A 12,801-nucleotide genomic window follows, 5' to 3' on the forward strand; every position below is an offset into this window, starting at 1 on the left:
TTCTTTTCCTCCCTCTGAGAGTTTTATATTATAAGTATATTCATAAATATTATCTTATTAAGCAATGTGCATAATCAAGACCACACAGGGCCAAATAGCCCCGTGGTCAGTTAATTTTGAACACCTGGTCTTGCACAGCTTCTGACAATCCTGGCAACAAGAATGACGTCCTCGGCATTTCAGAAACTATACACACTTGTTAAATGTGATCAGTATCTAGTTGATCAGTTGGAAAGGACTCTTCCTCAACGAGAAGAAATTCCTCCATCGTCAGAGATAGCTCAGTTTCTTGATATGCAAACTCCTTTCGTGCCATATAAGAAAAGCGTTCTTGAAGAAATACCTGAAGATATTTTGTCTTCGAAAGATATTTTGTCTTCGAAAGATATTTTGTCTTCGAAAGATATTTTGTCTTTGAAAGATGAATTTTCTACTACATCATCAAATCAAGATAAGGGTATCATCGAACCTCCGCAGAATCCTTCACAGGATAATAACTCGATGACAGAGTCAACGTCATGCAAGAATATGATTGAGTGCTGATAAAAAAAAGGATTATTGATAGAAAGGATATTTGTATAAAGAAATTATTTTATACAATTTTTTATTGCAAAATAAATTGTGTATATGCACGATAATTTAGAAGAAATTTATTAATTAAATTTTATTAATTAAATTCTTTTGCATTTCTAAAAAAATGAAAAATGCTCAAAGTTATTTCAAGAGATACAATGTGCATATAAGTACATAAAAACAAATGGGATGAAGTTAGTTTATTACATATCATCAGCACGATTGATCGAAATTTCATCAAGTTACATTTTATCAATTGACAAAATTATTGTATTTCTTTTGCAAATCATAAAAATGTAGTACCTTACGTTACATTATAATTGTTTTCATTTACTAAATTGAAAACAATTGTTTTTCTCATAAATTGAACAAGAAATGGATGTAAGTCAATTCTTAGCTAAATTTATAATAATTGGGCTTTCTTATAAGTATTTTTAATAATGCAGTTGGAGGCTATGTTGATGGATTTAAGCGATAAAATACCTTGTCTGCGACACATTCTTCGCCCGGAATACGTTCCGTATTTAATAACAATTGCGATAATGTTGATAGGATGGCTGCTTGTATCTTGGATATTTCATGTACGCATCTAAAATCTACTTAATTAACTTATAAATAATCATAAATAATTTTTTATAGTTAATATGGATATTGCTCACCCCTTTAACAATAAGCGCCATTGCTATAGCATTGATATGCCCAACGACAAGCAAGTGGTGTTTCCAACAACTGGGAGCAAATTTAGAAGAAATAATAAATGATTTCGTCCATAGTTTTCAGGCACCTCAATAATGATATAAAGACTTAAAAACTTAATTTTTAAACTAGTAAGAATATTATCCTGCATACATATTTATATTGGATTATGTAATTTGTTTAGTTTATACTGCAAATCTCTCAATAAATAAAGTAAATACATTTTTTAAATATTTAAGACAAATGTATAAGTTGATATATATATATATATATATATATATATATATATATATATATATATATGTTGAATTTTTAATTGTCACATGTAATATTTTGCAGGATAGATTTTTTTATTCAATTAACATGAATAACTTGTTCGTGATAATTAATTGAAACGTTTCGAAAGTTTTCAACCTCGAATCCAATAACTCTAAAATGTTCAATAACGATTAGAAAACAAATCACGTATATGTAAATGTATGTACATCTCTTGTTGAAAGAGAAATCTATACCAGAGAGATGTATAATACAGAAAAATCACAGAAGTGCACAGAAAAGAAGTAAATATCAAATCAAAACTTATATACTCATATGAACGCGTTCATTGTTTTATATATACGCAACAATTTATAATCTTCTTGGAAGAATTTAAAAATCCTAAATTTCAACAATATTATAATCTTATTTCAATATTACAATTGTCATTTCAAGAATAAAATAATTATTTTAACTCTAAGAAAATTATAATCTTCGATTTGAACATGTGTTATTTTCTATCCAACATTTTTTCCTCTCCATTCAAGAAAATTATTCTTAACAAGAATATATTTTTCTTAGTTGAACTACATAAAATATCTTCATCCAAGCAAATTTTCTTTGTTTAACGCAATATAATCTCATTTCAAGATTTATATTTTGAAATTAAAGATATTGTCAAAATAAGAATATTCTTTTTTTCTGTGTGGGAGTGCAGAGCTCAAAATGGTGAATGTTTGAATTTATAAATTGCAATTGAAAAAAAGTATTATTATATTATATTTATTAAAAGAAAGAATGTTTATTTCTTAACAACACTTACAATATATGTGAATATAAAAAATTAAAAAATTGTACGAAAACAATTTATTAACGTTATCTATAAGTAACAAGATAGTAACAAGATAGTGTAGTTCTTCAATACATGTTTACGTTAAATCAATTGACAAATTTTTCGTCATATTTATGCTCTTTAAAGATTTAAGAATTCATTCTATTCTTCTTTTTTCAAAATTTCACCTTCTTCAGTTTTTGGTATCCTGCTTATTTTCCTTCTCCATCAGCAGTCTTGCTACGGTTTCTTCCTGCTCGTTATTGGACGTAGTCTCTCGTTTTTGATCTTATGAATTTCTATAAAATGGTCCTTCTGCGTTTACGATGATCAACGGTACGCTATTGTAGGGAGAAGAGTTTTCCTTGGAATAAGAGTCATTATTTATTGCAGGAAAAGAGCCATAGGTTTCATAGGGATATGATAAAGCAAAAAGGCTAACATTATATGTCGTGTGATATAAGTTCGATTCATATTTAGGAGGATTGTTGGAGGAACTATATACGTTTGGATATTGCACCGAGGGTTGCAAATTTTTTTTTTTTATGACGTCTTCCTTCCTGTAAAATAATAATTTAATATTCACATTATCTATGTGTAGAAATTATATTTTATAATATGTTTAATGTATTCAATTGAATTTTTTTTAATTCTTTTCAATCAGGACTTATTTTTTTATAATTTGAATATATTTGTGTTTAGAATTGATTTTCAATATTCAGTATTTAATTTTTAGCCTCAGTTAAGCGCTTGACTAATGTTTCGCTTAGACACATCAAAAAATTCCAATCGTCACGTGATATAATTTAAATATTACGTTACAGTAGAATTATAGAAGTGGATATATAAACCGAAGATTAAGAGACGGTTCATCGAGAAGGTTTCATATATGAGAATAATTCTTTTTATTTTATGTACAAATAATACATAAGGACGTTGAAGATACATGTTCGATACAACGTCATAAATTAAATCAAAATTTGCATCAATCAATAAGTCGCTTGGTCCAATTTCCTAAAAAAAAGTCACCGAGGATATAAAGAGTTAATGAAATCCTGTTATTGAAATCAAACATTATGTATTAAGGTCTCTTAATCGATCTGTCAAATCTTTTTTAAAGAAGAAAAAAAATATCTCTTTATTATAAAAATTCGCCGCGGAAGAAATAGAATCGCGTAGATAAAAATCTTTATTTGATGTCGCTTCAAAGTTTTCTAACTTTTTAAGAATCGCACAGTCGAAACCATATGATATTGTTCGTTAATTATTACAAGATTAATGTCGGATCACTGTTTAATTTTAATTAGTTCGGTACTCATTGCTTCTCTGGCTTGTGCGGCAAAAGCGGACAATTCGTCTTCGCTTCCTACGATATTGGGATCGTATTGTGCGGCTATCATGGAAGACCTAAGTTCGCTATTGGGATAGAACTCCACTTGATTATTGGTCTTCTGCTGTTCAGATTGACAACTGCACTTGTCTGAGCCTTGCTGATATTGATGCGATACTCCTGATGAATCCTGTGCGGTGATAAAACATGTATTGAAATGAAAAATAGGGTGATCTATTGATATTTTACGTGAGATAGTAATTAGAAAAAGTTTATAGATCTAAACAAGACTACAAGAGTTTTTGAGAAAGCGAATCCAAAAATGTAACAATTCGTTAACTCTAATATATAATATAATATAGTGATGGCTGGTACCTCATCATTATTGTTATACCCTCTATGGTAAATATATTCCACGGGAGTATTGAGTGTGAATAACACCTCGGATGTGTAAGAAGGACGTACAACTGGAATAAGAGTTTTTTCTAGGCGCGTAATCGCCGGCCACTAAATCGCGAAGAGTTTTTATTAATATACAATATTTCAAGCGGACTTTAATTAAATGATATAATAACTAATTTAATTCAATTAGAGAAATAATTATTAATAGTTGGGAGGATGATAAGTTTTAATTTAAATATTTTAAACTAACTTTTTCGAAGTTTTTAGTTATCTAAAATTAAATTTTTAAACATTGATAATTTTCAAAAAAACTCAAATTTGTATCATGTGCTAACTTTTAATTTTTGTAATATAATATTCTGTATTTTGTATATATTTATATCTAAACTTATACGTTTCTTACCTGTTCTGACTTTGGTTTTTGTGGTTTTGGTCTTGGTCTTGGTCTTGGGTATGAGTTAGGGAATGTTGGCCATGGCCGTGGTAGTGGTCGCCACAGTGGATTATTTAATTGTTTTGGTGCCGGTTTAAGTGGTTGTGGTGCCAGTTGGAGTGGAACACTCGGTTTTTCGCCGGGTGCGAAGAGAGGAGCCGGTATGACGTTAATGATTGGTGTTGGAGCAAAAGATGGTACTACGGGCTGTGATTGAACTTGAGAAATTGACGCTGAATGTACAACGGAAGATTGTGGCGGTTGAGTTTGAACCGGAACTTGTACGAAGTTTGGTTGAACAAATACATTAGAAGGCTGTTGGACCGTGTTTGGTGAAAATTGCGGCGGTTGAAGCACGACATTCGAAACTGATGGATATTGTACTATTGATATAGGATCAGATCCGGGTTGCACGTTGTTGTTGGCCGATGGTTTCTGATTAGGATTCTTGACATTTACATTCGGTAACTTGTTTATCTCCTGCGGGCTACAGGGAACCAATTCTTCTCTTCCTGAGCGGACCTTTACGCAGAAGGTTGTCGATTTTTTTGCTCTATCCTTGTTCGCGCCAGTTTCTTCTGGCGTAAGATCTTTGGTGAACTTGGTCTCCGTCTCGCTGATTGACTTCTCCTCGAGTATCTTAGACGAGGGTGCGGCTTGGCAGGCGATTAGCGCCAACAGGAACAACGCGCAGCAACTTTTCGAATGCATCGTTGACAAATTGAAATCGAACTGATACTTTACGACGAGCGAGTCGGTTTTTAAAGGAATTTGCTACCAGCTGTGAAATCAAAATTGCAATGAAATTATCTACGTTGCTTACGAAATTATGCCAGCGATTCAATGCATGATTCATCAATATATACGTCTCTTCGTGATTGCGTGATCGCGAAATCGCGCATGACAATCAAGTTATATAGACAAAATTAATGAAAAATTATTTTTCAAAATTTTAATATATTTTGTGCAGAATTATAAGAATTCTCGTATCTTATGTTATTACGTAAGCAATAGTCGAATAAAATAACAACAAATAAGAATATTTTTTAACACTAGGAGTACCGAGTGGTTTTTCTTCTGACTGTTTCTATTTTTTAGATAAACAATCTATTTCTTGAGTAAAAGATAGGATTCTGAAATTTTATAATTTTTTATCAATTATTTTCTTGTGATAAAAAGTTATAAAATATCAGAATTTTATCTTTTACACAAGAAATAAAGTATTAGTTTAAAAAATAAGCTGTCAGAAACGACCGTTTGCTATTTCTAGTATTAACAGATTTTTAAAATAAAAAAAGGATATATCATTTCTTCTTTATTATATATTTAATTTTATATTTTCAAATAATTAGAAATAATCTCACGGAATCAAATAATATTTTATATTGTTTTTTGATAAAAATGTTTTGTTTTTATTTGATTAGTTAATCTTATCCAATTCTTTTATTATACAAGGTTTTGTTTATTTATTTAATTATTTTATTATCTATTTATTTATTATTTATGTATCTATTTGTTTAAATTTAATTATAGGTATCTAGATAATCATAAATTTGAAAAAATATTTATTTAAAAATTATTTGAGTTATTTCTTTTCTAAATATTAATAATCATATCTAACTGAGTTAAATTAATTATAATGCTATTTGATTAAAGCCTGTTTGAAATTAAAAAGTATTTAAATATTGATATATTAATAAACATTCTTCACGAATGAGTGGGCAATGTGCAATGAGTACAAGGAGGACAACATAAATAGAGAAACATGAATAGAGAAATCAGTTATTAAGAAATCAGATATTAAGAATTAAGAATTTTATTTCTTTATTTTATTGGTATTTCATTTCATTTTATTTTAGTAAAGAATTGTATTGATTTATTTGAGTTATTTTTTCGGTTATTGCTTTTTTGTATGTTAGAGTCGAATTCTAATATAAGTTTTCAAGAGATTTTACTGTGATGAGATGTTAGCTTGTTGTGTTTTCTTATTCTCCGCTTTCTTTATAATTCTAACGACGTTTTAATAATTTTAAGGTATTTAAGATATTTAAAGTGTTCTAGTGTTTTAAGAATTTAGGAGATATAGGTCAATTATATTGTAGAATCAAAGTTATGTAAACGTTGTATCTTATGTTTGTATGTTTTGGAACTACTATGACTCACAGAAGAAGGAACATGTAAACGGAAGTTCTTGTAACCCTTTCGGGTAACCAATAAATACTACTACTACTAATAAACATTCTTCATGATTTTAATAATTAAGGAAGAATTTATGAAATAGTATAAAATGTAAAAATATATTAAAGAGAGAGTAATAGAGAAATCTTGTGTTTTTAATTTAGATGTTTAATAACATTTTTTATAAATGTATTAATTGCATATAATACGTGCATCTTCTGACTTTTTTTTGCAAAGCAGATTGTTCATAACCAAATATTATACATATTACAATAGCTTGAGAATTTGCTGCGTATTATTAAACATTTGCAAAATTGCATATGTCTTAAATTTGTGTATTTGCACAATAATTTAGAAGAACTAAATTCTTTTGCATTTATAAAAGAATGAAAAATGTTCAAAATTATTTCAATAAATACATTGTGCATACGTAAAAACAAATGCAATCAAATTGATTAGATTATCATATCATTATAGTGCGATCGACTGAAATTGCAGTTAGTCGGTTACAAAAAATTTTATTTCTATTAAAGTCAAATTGCAAACACAGACTTCTCTCTCTTTCTCTCTCTCTCTCTCTCTCTTTCTATATATATATATATATATATATATATATATATATATATAATAATTCATAGAAAATATAGAAGTATAGAAAATAAAGAAGTCTGTGATTGCAAATCATATATTAAGAGAATTATTTTTTTATGTCAAGATGTAGTACCTTATATGTTACATCATAGTTGTTTTTTTTATTAAGTTGACAAAATTGTTTCTCTTTCATAAATTGAAGAAGAATTGGATGTAAGTCAATTTTTAGTTGAATTTATTATAATAATCGAGCTTTATTATAAATATTTTTAATAATGCAGCTGGAAAAACTGTGTGATTTGAGCGCATCATATTTTAAAATATGTTTGCGACGTATCCTTTGCCCGGAATACATTTTGTATTTAATCACAATTGCGATAATGTTGATAAGATGGCTGCTTGTATCTTGGATATTGTTCGTCCCTTTAACAATAAGCGTCATTGCTATGGCATTGATATGCCCAGTGATAAGTAAGTGGTGTTTCCAACAACAGAGAGTAAATTTAGAAGAAATAATAAATAGTTTTGTCTATAGATTTCAGACACCTCAATAATGACATCAATATATGTAAAAAGACTTAAATATGTAAAAAACTTAATTTTTTAACTGTAAGAATATTATGTAACATATATATTATGGATTGTGTAATTTATATTATAGATTGTGTAATTTGTGTAAGTTTATAATGCAAATCTCTCAATAAATGAAACAAATACATTTTTTACATATTTAAGGTACAAATATGTAAGTTGAGATATATATATATATATATATATATATATATATATATATATATGTATATATATTTGTGTAATTTGTTTAGCTTATAGTACAAACTGACAATTCTAACAAATCACGTGTGTAAATATGTCTCATGTTGAAAGAGAATTATATCGAATGAAAAATATATAATAGAGGAAAATCACAGAAATAGGAGTGCAGAACTCGAAACGGTGAGTATTTAAATTTTTAAATTGCAACTGAAAAAAAATATTTTATGATATATATATGCTAAATTTTTTGTTGTCACATATAATATTTTGTAGGATAGATTTTCTTATTCAATTAGCAACATGAACTTGTTCGTGAAATCTAATTGAAACGTTTCGAAAAATTTCAACCTCGAATCTGACAACTCTAAAATTTTTAAATATACGATCAGAAAACAAATCACATGTGTAAATATGTCTCATGTTGAAAGAGAATTATACCAAACGAAAGATATATAATAGAGGAAAATCACAGAAATGGGAGTACAGAGCTCGAAACGGTGAGTGTTTAAATTTATAAATTGCAATTGGAAAAAAAAATATTTTATCATATTTATTAAAAGAGAAAATTTCCACTTTTTAACAACATTTATAATATGTATATAAAAAAGTAAAAGATTATACAAAAACAATATAATAATGTTATCTATAAATAACAAGATATCTAGTTGTACAATACATGTTCACGTTAAGTCAATTGACAAATTTCTTGTCATATCTATAACTTTAAAGATTTGAAAGTTCGTTCTACTCTTCTTTTTTCAAAATTTTATCTCTTTTGATTTTTGGTATCACTTACTTGTTTTCTTTTTCCACTGGCAGTGCTGCTACGTTTTCTTCCTGCTCGTTATTAGACGTAGCCTTTTGTGTTTGATCTTTTGAATTCCTATAAAATGTTCCTCCTGCTTTTACGTCGATCAACGGTACGTTACTATAGGGAGAAGACATTTCCTTGGAATAAGAGTCGTAGGTTTCATAGGGACGTGAAAAAGTGTAAGGGCCAATATTATATGTCGTGAGATACGAAGTAGATTCATATTTAGGAGGATTGTTGGAACAACTATATATGTCTGAATTTTGCACTGAAGGATGCAAACGGAGCTTTTTTTTATGATGCCTTCCTTCCTGCAAAAAATAATTTGATATTTATATTATTTATGTGTAAAAAATTATATTTTATAATATATTTAGTATATTTAATTATTTTTTCTTTTTGAAATTTTTTTCAAGATCAGGACCCCCTCGCATTTTTTTATAATTTGAACGTATTTAGAACCAATTTTTATTTTTCAGAATTTAATTTCTAGCCTCAGTTGGAAATCCTCAGTTAAGCGCTTGACTGATGTTTCGCTTATAAGTACGTATCAAAAGATTTCAAACACAACGTGATATAATTTAAATATTACACTAGAGTATATAGAATGATGAAAGTAGAAAAATGGATGTATAAATCGAGGGTCGGAAGAAGAACAATCGAGAAGGTCATATATAAGAATAATTCTTTTTATTTTTAAACAAACAATACATAAGAACATTAAAGATACACGTTTGACATAACGTCAAAGACGTTAAATAAAAAATTGCAGTTGAGTCATTAAATCTCTTGGTCCAATTTCCGTAATGAAGCCATCGAGGATGTAAAGAGTTAAACCTGTGTTTGAAACCAAACATTATGTACTCAATCGATCTGTCAGATCTTTTTTAAAGAAGAGAGAAAATATCACTTTATTATAAAAATTCTCCTCTTTATTATAAAAATGGAAGAAATAGAATTACGTAGATAGGAATCTTTTGATGTCGTTTCAAATTTTCGGTGCTGTTTAAGAATTGTACAGTCGAAACCGCACGATATTGCTCGTTTATTATCACAACATCAATATTGATTATTCTGTGTTGAGTCACTGTTTAATTTTAATTCGGTACTCACCATTTCGCTGGCGACAAAGATGTCTTCACTTCCTATCGTGTTGGGATTGTATTGTTCGGCTATCATCGAGGATCTAGGTGCGGTATAGAACAGTAATTGATTGGAGGGATTCTGCTTTTCGGATCGACAACTGCACTCAACTTCTGGTACATACTATGCAATAATGAAACATGTATTAGAACGAAATAACATTTTATATGATATTGATATTTTACGTGAGATACATATAACAGTCATTAGAAAAAGTTTGTAGATTTAGACAAGACTACAAGAGTTTTTAGGAGTTGCGAATCCAAAAATTTAACAATTCATCAACTCTAATATATAATATAATATAGTGATGTCTGGTACCTCATAATTATTGTTATGCCCTCTATGGTAAACATATTCCACGGGAGTATTAATCGGTGTGAGTAATACCTCAGATTTGCAGGAAGGACGTCCAATTGGAAGAAAATTTATTTCCGGGCGCGTAATCGCCGACCACTAAATCGCGAAGAATTTTTATTAATATACAATATTTCAAGCGGACTTTAATTAAATGATATAATAACTAATTTAATTCAATTAGAGAAATAATTGATAATAGTTGGGAAGATAATAAGTTTTAATTTAAATATTTTAAACTAATTTTTTCAAAGTTTTTAGTTATCTAAAATTAAATTTTTAAATATTGATAATTTTCAAAAAAAACTCAAATTTGTATCATGTGCTAACTTTTAATTTTTGTAATATAATATTCTGTATTTTGTATATATTTATATCTAAACTTATTTATTTCTTACCTGTTCTGGCCTTATCTGCAGTTTTGGTGGTGCCGGTTTAAAGGGCAGTGGCGCCGGTTTGGTGGGCTGTGGCGCCGGTTTGGTGGGATGTGGCGCCGGTTTGGGTGGTTGTAGCGTCGGTTGGGGTGGTTGTGGCGTCGGTTGGAGTGGCTGTGGTGTCAATTGGGGTGGTTGTGGCGCCGGTTGGAATGAAACATTCGGTTTTTCGCAGGGTGCAGAAGGGGGAGCCGGTATTATGTTAATGATTGGCGTTGGAGGAAGAGATGGTACTAAGGACTGTGATTGAACTTGAGAAATTGACGCTGAATGTACAACGGAAGATTGTGGCGGTTGAGTTTGAACCGGAACTTGTACGAAGTTTGGTTGAACAAATACATTAGAAGGCTGCTGGACCGTGTTTGGTAAAAGTTGCGGCGGTGGGAACACGACATTCGAAACTGATGGATATTGTACTACTGATGTGGGATCAGATCCGAGTTGCACGTTGTTGTTGGCCGATAGTTTCTCATTAAGATTCTTGAGATTTACATTAGGTAATTTGTTTATCTTCTGCGGGCTACAGGGAACCAATTCTTCCTTTCCTGAGTGGACCTCTATGCAGAAGGTTGTCGATTTCTTTGCTCTATCCTTGTCCGTGCCAGTTTCTTCTGGCGCAAGATCTTTGGTAAGCTTGGTCTCCGTCTCGCTGATTGACTTCTCCTCGAGTATCTTAGACGAGGGTGCGGCTTGGCAGGCGACTAGCGCCAACAGGAACAACGCGCAGCAACTCTTCGAATGCATCGTTGACAGGTCGAAATCGCAGTTGAAACCGAACTGATGATTTACGACGAGCGCGTCGGTTTTTTAAAGGAATCCGCGACTAACTGCGAAATCGGAGTTGCGACGAAATTATCCACGTTGTTTACGAAATTATGCGAGCGATTCGATGTGTCGGCGAATTTTAATGCACGATTAATCAACATACATTTCCTCGTGACTGCCTGATCGCGAAATCGCGCGTGACGATCAAGTTATGTAGATAATTATGTAGAAATTAATAGAAAATTAAATCTCTGAAATTTTAATATATTTTGTGTAGAATTATATGAATTCTTGTATGTTATTATATAACCAATAGTCGATAGAATAACAACAAATATGAATATTATTTAATACTTTGTGTACCGAGATAAAAAGTTATAAAATATCAGAATTTTATCTTTTACACAAATAAGGTGTTACTCTAAAAAAAATAAAAGCAATCAGAAAAAACCATTTGATATTTAAAGATTTTTAAAATGAAAATTGGCTGTAATTGGTTTCTTATTGTAAATTTAAAACTTTATATTTTTAAATAATTAAAAATATCCTTGCAGAATCAAACAATATTTTATGTTGTTCTTTGATAAAAACGTTTTGTTTTTATTTTATTATTCAATTCTTTTATACATGGTTTCTGTTTATTTATTTACTTATTTTATTGTCTCTATCAATTTATTTATTATTTATTTATTTATTTAGCTTTTAAATTGAATTGTAGATATCTGGATAATTATAAACTTGGAAAAATATTGTTTAAAAATTATTTAAATTATTTACATTAAGACTATTTATTATCTTTCTAACTTAATATTAGTAATTATCTCTAACTGAATTAAATTAGTTATTATGCTATTCAATTAAAGTCTATTTGAAATTAACAAAAAAGAAATTAATTATTGATGTATTAATAAAACATTCTTCACGATTTTTATCATTTATAGATGAATATTTAAGGCAGAATTTATGAAATAATAATGTAAATATATATATATATATATATATATATATATATATATATATATATATATTGAAGAAAGAATAGTATCAAGTAAAGCTTGTGTACTTAATTTAAATGTTTAATATCATTTTTCATACATTTATTAATTGCATATACATACATGTTCTGAATTTTTCTTTGCAAAGCAAATCGTTTATGACAAAATATACATATTACAACAGCTTGACAATTTGTTGCGTGTTATTAAACACTTGCAAAATTGCATTCAC

At 29.2% G+C, this 12,801-nt stretch overlaps 1 protein-coding gene across 1 annotated transcript; it reads right to left on the reverse strand.

Moving 5' to 3' along the window:
* Nucleotides 1-3,244: 3,244 nt before the first annotated feature.
* LOC140667675 (uncharacterized) lies at nt 3,245-11,604 on the reverse strand. Its single transcript, XM_072895820.1, is given in 8 exon segments — nt 3,245-3,876; nt 4,062-4,193; nt 4,492-5,295; nt 8,413-8,428; nt 8,813-9,186; nt 9,989-10,141; nt 10,340-10,474; nt 10,774-11,604. Coding segments are annotated over 8 exon segments (2,628 nt in total). The 5' UTR covers nt 11,554-11,604; the 3' UTR covers nt 3,245-3,642.
* Nucleotides 11,605-12,801: the final 1,197 nt, after the last annotated feature.

Source organism: Anoplolepis gracilipes, chromosome 7, assembly GCF_047496725.1.
Source record: "Anoplolepis gracilipes chromosome 7, ASM4749672v1, whole genome shotgun sequence".
Classification (NCBI taxonomy): Eukaryota; Metazoa; Arthropoda; class Insecta; order Hymenoptera; family Formicidae; genus Anoplolepis; species Anoplolepis gracilipes.